A 20008-nucleotide genomic window follows, 5' to 3' on the forward strand; every position below is an offset into this window, starting at 1 on the left:
ATTTGCCCCTTAAAAGGTCCCAGAGAAATTAGTACACCTGACGTATAAATGCTTTCATAAAATTCAAAGAAAACCGTAGGCGTTTCAGTTTACTTTGAAAACCTTATTGTCAGTGCATAAAATACATAGGTAAGAATAAGTAGCCACCTAGTGCCTTAGAATCTTTAAAAGTTGTCATGATCACATTCAATCTCCAAAAGCCAGGAGCCAGTAGCCTCCTCAGGGTCTCCTGCATGAGTGTAGGGGCCCAAAATCTTGGACCATTCTCTGCTGCTTTCCCAGGCCAAAGCTGGGAGCTGGATTGGAAGTGGCACAGCTAGGACTCGAACCGGCACCCATATGGGATGCCAGCTCTGCAGGTGGATGACTAGCCTACTATGCCACCACATTGGTCTCCACATGCTTTTTAAATGTACTGTTTTTAATTTTTTTTAAGATTATCATCACCACAGACAAGCCCCTTCACTCATCCTTTCTCACTTTTCTTTTGCTATCTCTGCTGCAGAAACAATGTTTTTATAACTTTATAAGGTGAAAATCTCTTACTAAAAAAAAAATGCTCCAGCTGTAGATATTTGCTTAGGTTGCACTGTACCAAGGCAAGTGTTACACTGCTGGGAGGAAAGCAGCCAATAGCTGGTGAGCATCCTGGGCCTGGTTAATGCCAAATTTGTGTTAACTATACCAGTATGTTAGCATAGTTGCTTTTTTTTTTTAAGTGATATGGTTGGCCACTTTAAAAATCAGACTGATTCACCTGCCCACGTGGGAGACCTAAGCTAAGCTATTTAGCATTGACCAGTACACACAAAAGCTAGGGTTAGGGGCCTGCCTGGCAGGGTTAGTCCACCATACCCACCAGTGAGTGTTGGAGCAGGGAATGGGCCACATTAGTCTCACATGAAACTAAACAGCACATGAGAGAATCAGGCCTGGGTGCTGATTCTGTGGGGAATTTGTGAGCTCACCCCTGTGGGCAATACTTGCTGGTTTGCTCAAGGGTTGAAGGTGGAGACAGGCTGAGGCAGGCATGACCATGGCACTCACTGACATTCATGGGAACTGGGGCTGAGAATAGGCCAGTCTGGTCCAGGCTGCAGCACCCACAGGTGCACCCAAGAGTTAGCTATGGAGTCAGCCAGGCCACAATATCCACCAGCACACACAAAGGCCAAGGCTGGAGGGATGGACTATGTCGGGTAGAGGCTTAGCGCTTGCTGACATGTGTGAGATCTGGGTCTAGGAGTGGGCCAGGTGGGAGAATTTGGGAAGCTCCCCTGGTGGGCTGTGGCTCCGGTTGGTGAACATGTGAGGGCTGGGTGTGGACCAGGCTTGACAGGGCTGCTCCACTTGTCAGGGTGGGAGGTCCAAACAGGACCAGGCCAAACTATGGCTCACTGGCATATGCAAGAGCCAGAATGGGATGTGGGCCATGCTGGGGTAGGTTATAACACCTACTGGTTTGCATGAAGGCTAGGGATGGGGGCGGCCTGAGCAGAGCTAGGCTGAGGCACCCACCAGCTAGAGTTGAGACCACAGACTGGCCAGGCCAGGACACACTGCAGCATCTGATGGCAAGTGCCAGGACAGGGTGTTAAGTTGTGTCCGACTAGATTACACTACCTCTTGGAAAGTGCAGGATCCAGGACTGGAAAGTGGGCCTAGTAGGGAGACTGTGGGCATTCCCGTGCTGGGCTGTAGCTCCTTCTAGAGTGCATGAGAGCCAAGGTTTGGGGTAACCAGGCTAGACAAGGCAGCAGCACCCATTGGCATACATGTGAACCGGATCATGGGGTAGGATGGGCTAAGCTAAGCTGTAACACCCATAGGTGTATATGAGAGCCCAAATGGGATGCAGCACGGATGGGACTACTCTGTTATACATACTGGCAGGCACATAAACCAGGGCTAGAAGAAGGACTGTTGGGGATTGCTGGGGGTTGCCGCAACTAGGCTGCAGTTCCCACTGGTGTGTGCAAGGACCAGCTCCATGGCACAATGGGTTGGGCTGGGCTGCAGCATCCATCAGTTTGCATAGGACATGGGGCTGGGGACAGAACTGACCAGGAAACCACAATTACCAGAATGTGCATAGGCTGATGCAGGAAATGGACTGAACTGGACCCTATACTGGCTGGCACATGCAAGAGTCAGATCTAGGGTCATCCCAGGTGAGGTTTCTTGGGAGATCTCCCAACTGGACCACTGGATTCAAAACTCTGGCCACAGGGAAGATCATAGGATTTATGGTCTTATCTTGGAACACATGTGTGTGTCAGGACTGTACTACATTGATTACTGATGCCTGTGCAGTAGATGGCATGCCCAGGTGTATATGAAGGAGAGGACGGCCAGCTCATTTATGCCTGCAGAGGACATTGAGTGCCATGTCAGAAAGTGGAGAACAGAATGGGTTGGACAACTCTGCTGGCTGGGCGTTGGCAACAAGTGCTTGGGTGAGTGGATGCACTGGGGTGGATCCTGTCAGCCAAAGGACCTTGGAAGGATTTTCTCAACCTTGGAGCAGCAAAACCGACAAGACTACTCAAGCAATACCCTCGGAACATCCTTCTCCACATCAGCATTTCTAAGATGACATAAATTGGGCATCCCCCAGCCCTGGCTACTGATGTAGTTTGGCAACTAGGGGCAATCCCCTCTCACTCCCTTACCCTCCCCCAATGCAGGAGAAAAGGGAAGAAACAGAAAATTGGACGCATTTGTCCCACCCACCTCCCCCCATGCATTGACCCTCCCCACCCTAGTCAGTGGTCCTTAAGGGCATGCATCCTTGTCAACTATGTAAACATCATCAAAAATAAAATAAAATTATTAAATAAATAAATATAAACAATTGGTTGTTCATTTTAGACTTTTTAATGAGTTGACTATAAGCTGTAAAAATACATATTCTTAAATTAATATTTTAAATACTATAAATGAGAACTCTGTGATCATTTCAGGAATAGAAAGTTCAGCATAGGAAATTACAAGCTGATATTTGCTCTTTTATTAGAATTATAGCATCTTTCCCAGGTTTACATTCTGCGACAGAAAAAAAGAAAATGATTCAATACAATTCCAATGAAGGTTTGCAATGTGTCTTCCTTTTGATATGGCAGATAAAAAGCTTTTATGAAAATATAGCCAGCGTTGTGGCATAGTGGGTTAAGCTACTACCTCCAATGCTGGCATCTCATATGGGTGCCAGTTGGAATCCCCGCTATCCCACTTCTAGTCCAACTCACTGCTAATGCGCCTGGGAAGTCAGTGGGAGTTGGTCCAAATGCTTGAGCCCCTACAATCAAGTGGGAGATCCTAATGGAGTTCCAGTCCCAGCCATTGCAGCAATTAAAGGAGCAAACCAGAAAATGGAAGATGTGTGTGTGTGTGTATCCTTCTCTTTCTGTGACCCTGTCTTTAAAATAAATCTTCACGGGCTGGCATGATAGCTCAGTTCACTAGTCCTCCACCTGTGAGTGCCAGAATCGCTTATGTGCACTGGTTCATGTCTTGGCTGCTCCAGTACCCATCCATCCCCCTGCTGGTAGCCTGAGAAAGCAGCAAAGTATGGCTCAAAGTCTGGGGACTCTATAGCCACATGGGAGACCCAGAGGAAGCTCCTAGCTGTAGATCAGTTAAGCTCTGGCCATTGTGGCCATTTGGGAAGTGAACCAGCAGATGGAAGGTCTTTCTCTCTCTCCTCTATCTATACATTTACCTTTGCAACAAAAATATATGTTTTTTTTAAATAAATAGCCTAAGTTTTAAAAATAAAAAATTTAAAAAGAAAATTCATTCTTATTTCACTAAAAAATAAATCCTAAATGCTTCTATCAATTACCCTGTGGGACCATCGTGAACTTGGAAAGATGTTTTATATGAAATCATAAAGTGAGAAAAAAAACTATTTTACAAGATGTTCTTTCTAAAAACATTGTATTTTCTAAACATTTCAGGTGCTATGATTGTATTAGGGATTACTTCAGTGGGACAGATTAATTAGCAGTGTTAGATAAGAAAAGAAGTTCTGTGCTGAACTGTGGCCAAAAAATCTCAAAAGAGCGACGGGTGAGAGAAAAGAAGGCGCTTCGAATGGTGGAACATGCCCTGGCTGTACTTCTGCAGGAGAGGCAGAAAGACAAGGGGTAAGGAGTTACATCAAAAGAAATATCAGTATTGCAATACTTTATTTTAAGTTCTACTGCCTTGGGAAAGAGCCCACATAAGACAGCAGGTTCAAGGCGTGCCAGGGGCAATCAGTCTCCTCCCCTCCCTCCGCACCTCTTCCTTGTTCCCTCCCAATTGAGCACTTGGCTCTTTCTTCCTCTGAGTCCAGAGGCTTTTTTATTCTTGGCTGGCCACCAGCTGCTGCTGATCTACGAGGCTTGAGGCAGAGGGAAAAAACTACAAACTTTCCAGATGGCTTCCTTTTGCAAGCAACAATTTGGCACAGGTAGGAAAACTCATTCATTCCTCTTTAGTTGGGAACCGCGGGCATGGCGATGAGAGGTAAATAAGCTAGAAAAACTCCGAAGTGCAATGTAAGTCTTCTCACCTCACTGTGAGGGGCAGTCACACAAGGGAAGTGAAGTCAGACTAGAAGCTCTGTCTTACCAAACACGGGAAATCGTCACTGCCGAGTGCTGTCCTGTAAGTCTTTGGTCTCAAGCCCCCATTTACACACTTAAAACTTATTGAGAAGTTGAAGAGTTTTTGTTTCTCTAGATTATTTATTGCATTACTGAAATGTATTCTATTAGAAAGTAAAACTAAGACATTCTTAAATAGTTATTGACTAGCAATTTATTTTAAAATAACAATAAGCATATCACATGTTAGTATAAATATCATTTTTAATCAAAGGTAACAGTGCATTCTGAAAAAAAAATCAAGTTTGAAGAGTGACACTGTTTTTCATGTGAGCAAACTTCTTTACTGGGAACACAACTGCTTTGCATTTTGTCTAGCTCAGTGCTACCCAGGATGCGGTCTCTAATAGACCCTGTTGGAGCTCCCCACTCCCAGTGAAGGAATGTGGAAAAGACAAATGAAATGTCAAAATTATTGGAAAACAGCTCTCTCTCTCTCTCTCTTTCTTTCTTTTTCTCTCTCTCTCCCTCTCTCTGCCTCTCAAGTAATGAATTTTTTTAAAAGAAGCATCTTTTACTTCCTCAGGACACTTCCGGGTACTGTAGCCTTAACTCTGTGAACCCTTGAGAATCACTGCTTTAACTACTTGAATAAACTTCATGAATGTCTCTTTCAGGAACTCTCAGCTATACTAAAAACAAGGAAAATATTTGCACAGTGTTGATAAGCACGATAGAATATGCAGCGGCACCCTTGGGCTGGGCTATAATTACCTAATATTTTAGTCATCTCCATGAGGATTTTATTGCTCAATCAGTAAAGGGTTGGATTAATATCACTGTTTTGAAACTGAGTAACAACCACTAGGATACTCTTCATCCCCTCTTTTTTATTTGCTTGTATTCAGCTACTTAAAGTTTTAGTAAATCTTCCTTCAACTTTTTCTTTCTTCAAAATTTTTTTAATTCCAATGTTTTACTATTGCTTATGAAATTAATTTTAAATTCATCTACCTGATTTCCAAAATCCTCCCTATTCTAACCCCTCCTTACCTTGTATTCACTTGTAGACAGCCAGACTGTTTCACTACAGTCAAAAGATGGCTTCTGTTAGTCTACCTCAATTGGTATGTTTGATGATCACATACAGGCTCCAGGCCCTTTGCCATCTATTCATATCTTAAACATTCTGTGATATGAAATCCACTTCTAGTCATCACACAAACTTTTTCCAACTATATTAGTTTTGCTTTGAGGCTGTATCTAGCAGTTGATTAGATACACCTAATTAGTTCTCTAATTTTAAAAGTGTTTTTGTCTCATTTATTCAAAAGGCAGAGAGAAGGGCAATCAGATGGATTTCCCATCTGCTGACTCTCTCCTTGAATGCCCTCAGTCCAGGTCTGGGTCACACTGAAGTCAGGAGTTGGGAACCCACTCAACGTCTCTCTGTGGACAGTAGGGACCCAAATCTTGCAGCCATCATTTGCCGCCTCCCAGGGCACACATTATCACGGAGCTGTAATCTGAAGTAGAAGTAGGACTCATGTGGTTTGCTGGCATTCCAAACGGTACTTAATCATGACACCAAGAGCACGTCTCTACGTAATTTTTAATTTGTCTTCTATGCCCACTTCTTCCACACCCACATATACACATTCATAAAATAGCAAAATTTTCAAGGACAGAATGATCCTTAGATTTGGGATTTTTAAATTTTTGATCCTGTTGCTGCAGAGATGATTGCCTTCCCGATTTTAGAGAATTAGTAATGTAGCACTATCCCTTATTTCATTCCATTCCTATTCCATGGAATTGGACTTCAACAGTAAGTGAAAATATAATTATTGTTGCTTTTAAAATTCATGACATGTTACCTTTATTCCAGCAGTGTGTTTTTAAGCTACTAGTAATTTAATGATGTTCATATATTTAATAAATATTAAATAAATGTGTGTTGTTTTAGAATTAACAGGAAGGGCTTACTAGGCTACTGACCACATACAAAGATTCTTTTCTGGAAGGCCCAACTACAATGCTGAAAACTGGAAAAGACTTGAAGATTGACATTTTGACTTCCTTCTTATGCAAATGACAAAGCTAAGACCCTCAGAATTAAGGGTGTTGCTCCAAAACAAAATTAGAATTCATTTTTCATCCTGATATTCTACTGTTCACTTGCCAGTGGTTAGTTTTCAAAGGCTTGTATAGTCAAATCTTTTCATTTCAAACAAATATTTGTCACTGCTGACTTCTGGAAAGATTTTTCAGGGTGGCTTACAACACTTTAAAAAAAAGTCGATAGAATATTAGATAAATAGTGAAAGCATTCTGATACAGTGGAAGCTATGAAAACACAAAACTTGTAATCATTAGATATATTAAAAAGTAATAAAAAGCAGTATCTGGTGCAGTGATCAAGAAATCCCATAACAGAGTACCAGAATTCAAGTCTCAGCCCCTTATTCCAGCTTCTCGCTAACACATAGCACAGGAGGCAGCAGGGCCTTACCACCTACACAAGAGACCTGTGACAAATTCCTGCCTTCCAAGTATTTGAGGAGTGAACCAGTAGATGATCTCTCTTTTTCTGCCAGCAAATCAAATCCAATAAAATAAACAATATTTTTAAAGTGATAATAAAGAGATAAGCATTCAAAACAAACACATGAGACAAAAAGAAACTACTAGAAATAAAGAAGGGGAAAAATGTTTGCAGCATTATTCAAAGTTTTAATATTTTTCCAGTCTTCCCTTGTTTTCTTTCTCTTTCTCATTGGCCTTCAGAGGGAAGCACTGTTTTAAGACAGAAAAAGACATCCACTGGCCCTTTTCCATACTGTTGTCAGGGTTACACATTTTATCACAGCAAACATTTTGTTGTTCTTGTTTAACATTGATTGAGCTTTTACCATGTACTAAAATCTTTCCAGGCAACTGAAGATCCATTGTCTTCAAGAAACAAAGATAAAACCTGAGCAGACCTATTTGTGGTCAGAGTAATTTAATTCAATGTAGTAAGAGCTACTTCTAAAACAGGAACGGGGGTAAAGGAAGGGGAACTCATTGGAGAGAATGATTAGCCAGCAAAGGAACAGGATAGGAAGTTTTCTTAGCGGAGATATAAGCTGAGAGTTAAAGAATGAAAAGTGAAAATCTGGGAAGCAGCAGAGAAAGTTCTGAGCTAGCAGAGGCAATAACTGTTGCAACAATGTAAAGTACAGAAAAAAAAAGAAGCAGAGAAAAAAGAGAAAGTTGAAAAGCAGGAAGTCTACATTTTGGTGGTTGTAAATTTATACATACTTTCTCATAGGTTAGGCATTCTTGTTGTAAAACGTGACTGTATTTGCACTATTTATAATAGAATGGTAAGGGCTCAAGTAACCCAGGCTGTCAGCTTCCTTGTGTCCTAGCCTTTGTAAACATTGTTTATTCTTTTAGGAAGCTCTGCCTGCCCCTTTATAACCTCTGGTGGCACAGGAGCTAGGGTGGTATAACTGGGTGGAGCTTAATTGAATATTCAAAGGAGATGCAGTTTGGGGTGGGATGTGAATACCACCTATGTCCTTGCCTTTCTTGGGAAATATTAAAAGTGTCATGGCATCAGATATGTGATGGGAGTTGAAGCAGTTTTATAATAATGATATTATAATGAAGTAAATATCTTTGTGGGAACATAGTTTGCAGCCATATTGGGTAACTTTAGCTGGCACTAGTTTTAACTGAGGCTTTCTACTACGTGGAAGTAGTGGAGGTTTGGCAATGTATGAAGGACAGTGTGGTAGTGCAAGGAAAGTGGGTTTGGGTACTGCTCACAGGGCTGCTGTGTTGTACAGGGCAGTGCTAGCAAGACTCAACTTCTCTTTGCTAATGTTCTCTCTCTCCCTGCATTAACTTGGCTTTTCATGAAAAAAAAAGTGTTTAGACTTATATCAGCAAACTTTTCATTCTTTCTGTGTTTTTTTTTCTAAGATTTATTTATTTTTGTTAGAAATGTAGGTTTACAGACAGAAGGAGATACAGAGAGAATGATCTTCTATCTGCTGGTTTACCACCCAAGCGGTCAAAATGGCCAGAGCTGAGCCGATCCAAAGCCAGGAGCCAGGAGCAGCTGGGACTAGAACTGGCGCCCATATGAGGCAAGGATTTAGCCACCGAACCATCATGCCAGGCCCACTTTTCACTCTTTGCTATATTATTTCCCTTTTAGCCAGTCTCCCTATCCCTCCCATTTAAAAAATAGGTGAGAATTATCTATTTGTAAAAAAACTTTATTTTAATTAAAAATTGATAACAAATCTACATTAGGATGTACATAAGGAACTGAACCTAGAAAAGATTAATAGTCATCACCTAATGAGCATTGTGGGTCAGCCTAATTAAGATGAACTTTAGGTCTGGTGAATTTTAATTTACTGTTTCCTCTATCAGAAGTGCTTAATTTTAAATTATGCTGGGAAATGTCTGAGTCCATGCTGTCTCTCTATTAGGACAAATCTATAAATATCCCTCTATAGCTCTGGCAACTATACCCCATACTCCTTCTTTGGAGCCCCAATCATACTTGCCACAGGAACTCAAGACATTGCTGAACGCTCTGAGTAGGGTCTCCTGACCATTGCTGTGGCGTGGACTCCAGGGACAATTTGATAAAGTCTGTGAACTGTTCAGAATGATTCTTTCATGTATACAATAAAATAATCAGCCTTAGAGAAGAAATCCATTAAAGTTATCAAAACATTTTAAACAAATTTTATATAGTACATGTCTTTCTATATTAGTACATTAAGTAAGATCTAATGCTGAAACCAATAACTTCTGTAACTTCAAAGTCGCAACTTAAACCATCCTTCACTTGGGCCCAATGTAATAATTCAATTGGTTGACCCTCCCCTTGCAAGTGCCAGTATCCACATGGGCACCAGTTCATGTCCGGGGCACGCCACTTCCCATCTAGCTTCCTACTTGTTGCTTGTGAAAGCAGTGGAGGATAGCTCAAATCCTTGGGACCCTGCATCCATGTGGGAGACCCAGAAGAAGATTCTGGAATCTGGCTTTGGATTGGCTCAGCTCTGGCTATTACAGTCATTTGGGGAGTGAGCCAGCAGACTAATATCTTCCTCTATGTCTTTCCTTCTCTCTGTAAATCTGCCTTTCTAATAAAATAAATAAATAAATCAGTCTTTGGAAATTTTAAGGATACATTGTTTAAAATTTATTTGTATTTACTTACTTATTTATTCATTTCTTTGGAAAGCAGAGAGACAGAAAGAAAGGAAGAGACAAAGACTTTTCCACTCACTGATTCACTCCTCAAATGGCTGCAATAGGGCTAGGCTAAAACAGGAGCCAGGAACCCCAGTCTGGTCTCCCATGAAGGTGGAAGAATACCAAGTACCCACTGCCTTGTCAGGTGTTTTAGCAGGAAGCTGGACTGGAAGCAGAGAATTGGGGAGTTGAACTGGTGCTCCAAGTTTTCTATTTGGGGTACAGATATTCCGAACAATGGTTTACCCCTACTGTATCACAATGCCAGTTCTTCTCAAACATTATTAACATAATACATATACATATACTATACATATACTTGTATAGCTACTGTGGCTTGTCTCCTACACTAATCATTGAAGCAATGCTAAACTTAAGTTGGTAAAAAGAAACGCTTGATTGTTTTTTTTTTACCAGCCAAGTTAAACACTTTAGGAGATTTAAAACCCTACTCCAGACATAATTCTGGAAGGATACATAGTATAATGGGATAGTGTGTGTGGCAGAGGAAAAAAGCCAAAAGAATTTAAAATTTTGCCAAATTGTATAAACTAATTTGATTTTTTCAACAAGATTATATTTATGTATTACTTGCATTTTAAAAAAATAAAAAACATTACATAATCCAACTCCAGACCAAAAACCACTGCTGCTTAAGACAAAAAGAGGTTTATTAAATGCCAGAGTCCATCAGCCTACTCCCTGCCCTACCTAGAGAGGAAACACCGGCTTGGTCCTTGCCTTACCCTCAGCACTCTAACATGAGGTTCCAAGCCAGCAACCTCTCAGGAACTCACGAATGGTAAGACAGCCCTGGAACTAGTGCCTAGTTAAAGGACAGAATTAGACATGTTTCTAATATCATCAAGCATGGTTAGATTTACATGGACAATATATTTAAATCTGCCCAAGAACTAGTACAACAATAATTCAGTTTATTAATGGGCCGCTTGTCTACCCTTTATAATGTCATTTAGTCAGAAAATTCTTTCTAGATCGCAAATATATGGTGGGTTCTGACAGAATAAATATTTATTAAGTATTCAGTGTTCAGTAGCATATAGGATAGCAAACTGACTTATGAATTTGGAGGGTGGTACATGCTAGTAGTAAAAGTTTCTTTTACAAAAGAAGAATAATTCTTGCATCCTAACAGATGTTTTTGCTTTTCTTACAAGTAGAGAGGATTCCTGAGCCAACAGAAGAGGATTGCATCAATTTTGTGGCAATGAAATTTACTGACAACACACTTTACTTTATAAGTAAGTCTAAGGAAACAGGGCAACCACCTTGTTCAGACAGATGTGTAAGCAACTAAAAAAGATATCGTGAGAACTCTAATAATTTTGGTGATTCATTGTCACCAAATTCCATTGTAATATTAATGACTTTCTTTTTTTTTAAGATTTATTAATTTTATTACAGCCAGATATACACAGAGGAGGAGAGACAGAGAGGAAGATCTTCCGTCCGATGTTTCACTCCCCAAGTGAGCCGCAACAGGCCAATGCGCGCCGATCCGATGCCGGGAACCAGGAACCTCTTCCAGGTCTCCCACGCGGGTGCAGTGTCCCAATGCATTGGGCCGTCCTCAACTGCCTTCCCAGGCCACAAGCAGGGAGCTGGATGGGAAGTGGAGCTGCTGGGATTAGAACCGGCGCCCATATGGGATCCCGGGGCGTTCAAGGCGAGGACTTTAGCCGCTAGGCCACGCCGCCGGGCCCTATTAATGACTTTCTAAAAACAAAGTGGCACTTCTGGAAATGAACTATTGTGTGTCAAATGGCCAGCAACTCATTCCATCACACGTTCTGACACTTCAATTAGGAGAAACCCAATCTCAAGGTGGCAGTAGGTGCATTCCATGAAAAATCCCACAAATCTCGGTAAGCTCAGGACACAAACTCTCTCAAAGCAAACTGCCAGCCTTCCTGGGACATACCACAAACCAAGAGTTCTGTGAGTGAACTAAACCATTTTATGTAAATATATTTGACAAACAAATGATTAATCTTTTGTGGGTAATTTGATTTCATTTGGACACTTCATAAAAAGCTCTCAGGTAACTTTCCATTTAAGTAATCCATTTCAAGCATAAAATACATCACTTTATAAATTTACTTTTAGCTATATATTGAACTGCATAAGTGCTGGACTTAAGTTTAATGTCTAACATAATTTACAATGCATTATGTATAATGACTTAATTTTACAATGTGTCTTTTGGATGATACGATAATATGTCTAATAAGGCCAACAAAGACCATCACCCATAAAGGAGAGGGTTAAAGAATAGGGAATAGCAGAAAGAATGGTGAAGCATTAGGGTGCGGGGAAGCTCTGAGTAGAATTAAAGAATTGAGCATATCTTTTTTTTCTCCTTCTCTCCCTTAGGTGAAAATGATGGTAAAGTATAAAAGTATTTCTTTCTTTACAAAGTAAGTAGCTGATTGAGACATATCCATGTCACCCCGTCAGCAGGAAGGAACTGTCTACATGGTACCAATCCATCCACCCAGGAAGCCCACCTCCCCTCAAGGGAGTGTGGACTCAATCACACAGCCTTGAAACGAAGATGAGCATGAGGGCAACAAGGAAGAGCCTCTACAGCGTGTGTTTTCCCTTCCTACACCTTAGAAATTCTCTAGCTCTTGGAATTGACAAAATAGGCCCAGCCTATGACATAGGTCCCACAATTACCAAGGAGTCTGGAAGAATCAAAGCATGAAAAGTTCCACAATCAACCATATCTTCCGCTCCAATCGCCTCTTTTAGAAACACATTAGGAAGAAGCCCAGAGGTCTATAGTGAACAGAGAATTCTGACAGCAGAGGAGTTAGGGATGAGTGGAGCAATTAGACTACATACAAAAAAATGAGGTATGAGAGAAAGCTGGCGTGTCTACAGAATTAACAGTAATGCAGACTGGCACTACAAGGGTGGTCTGGCTGGTTAACTGCCACCTGTAGCACTGCCAGCATCCCATACGGGCATCAGTTCAATTCTCAGCTGCTCCATTTCTGATCCAGCTCTGTTAGTGCATCTGGGAAGACAGTGAAGGGTGGTTCAAATGCTTAGGATCCTGTCCCCACACAGGAAACCCAGAAGAAACTCCTGGTTCCTGGCTTTGGGCTCGCCCGTCCTACTCATTGCAACCATTTGTGGAGTGAACTAGCAGATGGGAGATATCTCTGTTTCTCCCTCTATCTATATAACTCTGTCTTTCAAATAAAATAAAGCAAATATGCAGACTGTGAGGAAAAACTAGAGAGATAAAGAGCTTGCAGATCCAAAAATCCTCTTATCACAAGACTCCAAAATCAGATCTTACACTGAGAGTAACTGAGACTCACTAAGGACAGAATGTGTCAGCCAGGATGAGATTAGTTCTCTGTAACAAAGAGATTCAAAAAACAGAGTAACTGAATAGAACAGGAAAATGTTCACTCAAATAAATTTCTACAGAGTTACAGTTTAATATGGCTAAACACATCCTGGTGTTGTGACTTCAGGGTTATTTTGTTTTGTTACTCCATCATGCCCTAGTTGTTGAACTCTTTCACATGACTGAAAATCATCTTACTTTCTGATTCCATATAACCAAGAAAGTAGATCAAGATGAGATGGAAGACAGGCACATTCCTTTTAAAGAATATCCTTGGAAGTTGTACAGACAATTCAATTGATTAGAATTTAGTTACATGACCACACCAAGAAGGAAATATAACCTTTTGGGGGGTCACAGAGGTGATCATTCTGTATATATTTTTATATTTCTTAAAAGATTTATTTATTTATGTGAAAGGCAGAGTTACAGATAGGGAGGGAGAGAGACAGTGAATGAAATTTTCTAACTGCTGGTTTATTCCCCAAATGATTGCAACAGTCAGGGTTGGGACAGGCTCAAGCCAGGAACATGGAACTCCATTCAGGTCTCCAACGTGGATGGCAGGGGTCCAAGTACTTAGGCCATCTTCTGTTGCTTTTTCAGATGTATTAGCAGGGAGCTGGATTGGAAAAGGAGTATGTGATGTTTGAACCAGCACCCATGGGTGATGTTGACATCACAAGCAGTGAGTGACCTAACTTGCTAAGCCACAATGCTGGCCCTCACATAATCATGTTTTAAAAATATCCTCCTGGCTTCAGCACAAAGAATTAATGTAACGGATTGGAAGCAGGGGACAAAGAAAGAAGGAAGCCAAAGCCAGTTAAGAGGCTATTAGGGTGGAGACGTGGATTAAGTTATGCAAGGTGGGATGCCTATAAAGAACCATGAGTAGATTCAAGAAATACTTGGCAGAATCAAAAAAGGATTGGATTTGTAAAGAAACGTAGAAGAAATAAGGAATAAGATTTTTCAGTTAGCTAATTTGTACCTTTGATGGAATAGGAAAAAGAAAAGAACAGATTTTGGTGTGTTAGGGAAAATAAGAAAGGGGATAATAAATTTGGTTTTGGACTTTAAGATTTTGAGAAGTCTGTGAGGCATCCTAATGGATATATCCAGTAAATTCTTGCCCATATTGTTCTATGCTCAGGACAAGGATTGGACTGCAGATCAAGATGTGGATGGCAGAGCCATAGCAATGACATTTGAAGCAATAGGAATTAAAAAAAAAAAAGGAATATGTACTGTCAGAGGGTAAAAGCTAAGAGCTAATGTCTGAAGAATGTCAAGAATTCAATAGAAAGATGGGCTATAATAAAGACTACAGAGCAGACTAACCAATACGGAAGAAGGGAAATTGAGAGACTGGCACAGACTTTCCAGGGAGCTTTTCAAAATGGAAGGAATTGGCACTGTGCCCTGAATCTCTAGGACAATAAATCAGCCATTAGATTTAACAACAGGAAGTTTTGGGATCCCAGTGCAAGCAATCTGATAGAGACAGGGAGACAGAGACAGACGACAATGAGAGCAAGAGTGACTGGAAAATAAGGAAATGAAACTGACATCCCTTCCAAGTTATCACAAGGAGTAAACAAGGCTTTGCACAGAACAGGGTTGAGGTGAAGTTTTAAATCTCAAATAGAGAGATCCATACTCCTCTAATTATGAAAATAATGTGTTTGATCCAGGCAATAAGGAAATATAATACATAAAATGAAAAAAAATTAAAGCATGAAAATCTCTCAGAATTATTAGCCTAGATTGAGTAACTGAGGTATAAATTCATAACATCCTCATTATAAGGAGACATCAAAATATATTCATTCAATTCACAGTTGATTGATATTTAGTTTCCAGTCTATTGTTATTATTAATTAGTAATAGTGCTATCATAAGCACTCTTGTACAAAAATGTGTGCAAAGATGTCTGATTACTTAAGATAAAACCCAGAATTTAAAATCCCTGGGTTTATAGAAGAGAATGGTTCTAAATCAAGTTATTAGTCCTGGGAACGTACAGAGAGCAAGTCAACCTTAGCTACTCTAAGAGACACACCTTTTACACGTTTTCCTTTGGGACAAGGAAGGTAGAGAAATGAACTGCTCTCACCACAGTTAAGTGGAACAGAAAGAAAGAATTTTCAAAAGTGAAAGCAGAGATGATGGCATAAACAGGCTGAAGAAGGTGAAGAAGGTGCAGTGATGTACTGTGGACAAGTGCTGTGGTGGAAGACCAAAGAAGTGTTGCCAATCCATGTGTGTGTAATTAGAATCCACGGATAATTGTTTGTCAGAGGCATTTCAGCAGCCAAGATCAGAGTTTTGTAGCAAAAAGACAAATGAGTTATAGGTTTAAGATACTAACAAAAAGGAAAATAAAATGATAAATCACGGAACCAGTGTAGAGGAACTGCAGGAAGACAGGAAGAAGCCAGTTGCAGGAAGAAATACAAAAATCAGAAAACCGGGGCCTTAGTGATATCTAGGAACATGTACAGTTAGTGTAAAGGCACAAGAAATCAAAAAGCAAAGGAGACTGGTCAGAAAGAAGGAGTCTGAAGTTAACATTTCAGAGGTTGAGTAATTGTGAGTAGTAACAAGAAACTGTACCTTGGGAATAGATTATAAAACACCCTGAAAGGGGATCATAGCTGCTTGTCAAAAAGATTGCCCTTATATGTCATTGAACACTGAAATATAGGGTAAATCTATTTGTAAATGTGAAGAAAAGACTTGGTTTTTAATGATATTTAATGTGAATCGTAGACAATCTGGAGTCGGATTACTTCGGCAAACTTGAACCAAGAATCTCCATCATACGGAATTTGAATGACCAAGTTCTCTTCGTTGACCAAGAGAAAAAGCCTCTGTTTGAGGATATGCCTGATTCTGACTGTACAGGTATTTTTTTTTTCATCTTCACCCAAACACAGAAATGACTAGCTCTCCCAATCCTTTTTATTGCCTACCTTTCTCTGTGCTAAACCAAATCCTTGGATGAAGTCACAGGAGTAGCAAGAATCTCATATTCAAGCAACTTCATAGGACATCTGTATTTTTTTCTTGGGGTGAAAATTGGATACAATAAGGGCACTGCTATGGATCATGGCACCATGAACTCACAAGTGCCTCACCAATACTTTTATTATAATTGTATTAACTAAATAAGATCTCTATTTTATTGGATCCTTATTTATTGCTGGTTATAATAGCATTTTCTGAATTCAAGATTAAGTATGCAAGAATTTCAAATGAGTTTGTCCTCCACCAGAAATTTACAGTGCCTTAGAAAATAAATGTACCAAGTCTTCCAAGTTATGAACTACAAATATCAGAGTTTTAGACTGAATTGGAGCAGTAAATGTGCATTTTTTTAAATCAAGATTTATCCTTATCAAATACACTTTAAAATTCTATTTAGCATTTAAAAGTTAGAAAATATTTTAAAATTCAGTATATTCTTAAGATGTCCTAAAAGCTGTCACAAATGTGTTGTTGTACACGTTTAAATTTGTTTTAAAGAGTGTCTGTCCAGGCTGTGCCTAGTCTCCTGTTGACTGATTTAATCTCAGAGCTCACAGTTGGTAAGGGTTCTATTAAGGACAATCCTTCAGTAAAATTTCCTTAACTATTGATTGCAGAAATTACTCTAACTGGTGTTCTCATTTATTGTTTATTCCAGATAATGGGCCCCAAACCACTTTTATAATACACATATATAAAGACAGCTATGCTAGAGGCATGGCTGTAACCCTCTCTGTGAAGAATAAGAAAATTCTTACTCTCTCCTGTGAGAATAAAATTATTTCCTTTAAGGTAAGAAGAATCCTCTATCTTAACGGCTCTGTCAGATTGGGGATTTGCCAATAAAGACCATCCCATGCCCTTAGAAAGACATTGGGGCATGACCAAGTTTCTGAGGGCAACTTGGAAGGGAGGATTAATCCCTTCTAAATTATAATCCCAGTAAAACAAGAGTAGTATGCAGCAGACACAGCATCCAAACAAATCCCTTAGCCATCTCCTGCCACCCGTTCAGGAGGCATGTGGAGTCCCGATTCTAAATCCTGTGGGCAGGAAGCTGACTTATCATAGTGGCAGTAGAGGCCTGGGACAGAAAGGAAGGATAGAAAGCTTTAGGACAATGAGAGGAATTTGCTTCAAAAAGTTACTAACCATGTTTGTTTCTTGAAAACATATTTGAGGGGCCCAGCACGATAGCTCAATAGCTAAATCCTCACCATGCAAACACCGAGATCCCATATGGGCACTGGTTCTAATCCCAGCTGCTCCACTTCCCATCCAGCTCCCTGCTTGTGGCCTGGGAAAGCAGTGGAGGATGACCCAAAGCCTTGGGACCCTGCACCCACGTGGAAGACCTAGAGGAAGCTCCTGGCTCCTAGCTTCAGATCAGCTCAGCTCTGGCCATTGCAGCCATTTAGGGAATGAACTGGCAGATGAAAGATCTTTCTGTCTCTCCTTATCTCCAAAAATCTGATCTGCCTTTCTAATAAAAATAAATAAATATTTTTAAAAAATTCACCACACACCTACAAGTCTAGGCAGGGTTCTTAGACCTCTTAGGAAATGGGCATAAGAAAAGATGTTATGTCAAGCTTAACTTTACTGGGTTTAGATTCAGCCCCTCCTAATGTTAAACAGAGAGAGAAAGAGATCTTAACAATTTGCTGATTCACTACCCAAATAGTCACGATTGCATGGCTGGGCCAGGCAAAAGTCAGGAGCCTGAAATTACTTGTGGGTTTCCCAAATGGACTACAGGAGCCTAAGTACTTGGTCCATCTTCCGCCACCTTCCCAGGCATATTAGCAGGGAACTGGATCAGAAGTGAAGTCATTAAAAAAAAAAAAAAAGGAAAAATAAAGATATAATTAAAAAGAATAAAGTTGTTGGGATCCGAACTGTCATGTGTAGGGGATGCCAGTGTCGAACCACCCGACCCTCATTAAAGTTTTGACTAAGGATAAATTCTCATTTATACATTAAAACTTTATTACAAACTGACTTGCACAGCTTAGGATCTCCTCCTATTTTAATTCTGGAGATTTCTCAGTAAGCCCTTAGGATCTTTGCTACCCTAGCATCAAAATGGAGTCCAAAATATTGATTGGTTCCAGAATTCACAAGGGAAAACCTTAACATGAGCCCCAAAACCTTTAGGAAAAGTGTATACAGTCCTACCAGTGAGACGGCCAACAGGATTGTAGTTTCCAGTTATCTAATCATTCCTCACAAGACCCTATTCTTCACAAGACCCTATTCTGTGGCTCAGCAATACAGGAAGAGTAAACATTTGGCCTTCCAGGGCCCGGTCCAGTCAAATAAACTATATTCAGGACTATAGTCTGGGACCACCATGGAACAGAAGTATTTGGCATGAAAACGGAGTCTAGGGTTTCGGACTAAGGCAGTACAGCAGGGCTCCACACAACAAGGGCCTACTCCTGGGGTGAGTTTCAGGGTTATTTCAAGTAAGTTTCAATTTCAGGGTCCATTGAAAGAGGGCCAGAGATTTCCGGACTTCCCACCTCTCTCACAGTTGATTCAGAAAGTGGAGCTAGCCTAGGCTTATAGAAGGTGGTCATCGATATCGTTCCCTGTGAACATGGGTAAGACAAGATCCAACATTGGCTCAAAGGGATTGTGGCCTTTGCTGGAACTCTATTTTGAGATGTGGTCTCCACTCCACAAAAGAAGAGGAGGAATTTATCTTACGGAAACCTGAGGCCTGTTCTGCGTGACAGGAAGAGTCAGAGTGGACAGGGAGAATAAGGCACTAGGAATAAAAGAGAGGGAATCACTCTGTATATTCTGGGATGTTTTTACCTTCCTTAACTCTCGAACAGAAAAATTACTTTAGCTCTGTTCACTAAGATGCTTCCAAATACATTGCAATTCAAGTTGTCCATTTCTAGAAAAAGGTTAGATAATACTGAGTTTTTTTTTTCTCTGCAGGAACTCGAGCCTCCTAAAGATATCTATGATACAAAAAGTGAGTTCATATTCTTCCAGAAAAGTGTCCCAGGACACATAGATAAGATGCAATTTGAGTCTTCATTGTATAAGGGACACTTTCTAGGTTGTACAAAGGAGAAAGACCTTTACAAACTTATTTTGAAAGAAAAGGATAACAAAGAGGATAAATCTGTACTTTTCAGTGTCCAAATTCAACAATAAATATTATAATTCTACACCTTAAGCTTTCTGAAATTTTGCATCTCAGAAAACTTCTAACAGTCTGTGAGCCTTATTTGTTCTGTGTTGTTATATGAAAATACTTGAGTTTGTCTGGTTGGAGGGAGGGCGAGTCCAGCCAGCATCCTGCCAAGAGCTCCCCATCTGCACCATGGTGGAGAAATAGAAGAAACAGCTGTTTACAAAAAGGATTAAGCACCTGGGATATCCCCATCTTATAACAACCTGCTCTCACAGACATTCATCCCTTCTGTGGGTGGTGCTCCCACCTATCAAAGCCTCCTCCACCTCAATACTGCGATGTCATGGACCAAGGTTCCAGCCCATGGATGTTACTATAGCTATACCACAGCAAGCCTCTAATTTTAACAGCAAAACAAAGCAGATAAAGGCTCAGAAGTTACTACTAAGAAGTGAATGAGCTTTCACAAAATTGAATTGTTCAAGTGGATAAAATATCAGTATAATGCAAAAAAAGTGTTGGAAAACATTTTATATTATGACTGGCTCATAGTTTATCCTCAGTAAAATTACTTTG

At 40.4% G+C, this 20008-nt stretch overlaps 1 protein-coding gene across 1 annotated transcript; it reads left to right on the plus strand.

Moving 5' to 3' along the window:
* Positions 1–4288: 4288 nt before the first annotated feature.
* Positions 4289–19464, plus strand: IL18 (interleukin 18). The gene is made up of 6 exons (XM_058663911.1): positions 4289–4456; positions 11042–11122; positions 12255–12266; positions 16021–16155; positions 16937–17070; positions 19231–19464. Exons 1-6 carry the CDS (start codon positions 4423–4425, stop codon positions 19450–19452), a joined length of 618 nt encoding a protein of 205 aa, XP_058519894.1. The 5' UTR covers positions 4289–4422; the 3' UTR covers positions 19453–19464.
* Positions 19465–20008: the final 544 nt, after the last annotated feature.

This window comes from Ochotona princeps, chromosome 4 (genome assembly GCF_030435755.1).
Source record: "Ochotona princeps isolate mOchPri1 chromosome 4, mOchPri1.hap1, whole genome shotgun sequence".
Taxonomy (NCBI): domain Eukaryota; kingdom Metazoa; phylum Chordata; class Mammalia; order Lagomorpha; family Ochotonidae; genus Ochotona; species Ochotona princeps.

Coding starts and splice junctions, on each gene's coding strand:
- IL18 (XM_058663911.1), top strand. CDS start 4,423: ATGGCTTCCTTTTGCAAGCAACAATTTGGCACAG. Junction 4,457..11,041: donor CAAGCAACAATTTGGCACAG/GTAGGAAAACTC, acceptor TCTTACAAGTAG/AGAGGATTCCTGAGCCAACA. Junction 16,156..16,936: donor GCCTGATTCTGACTGTACAG/GTATTTTTTTTT, acceptor TGTTTATTCCAG/ATAATGGGCCCCAAACCACT.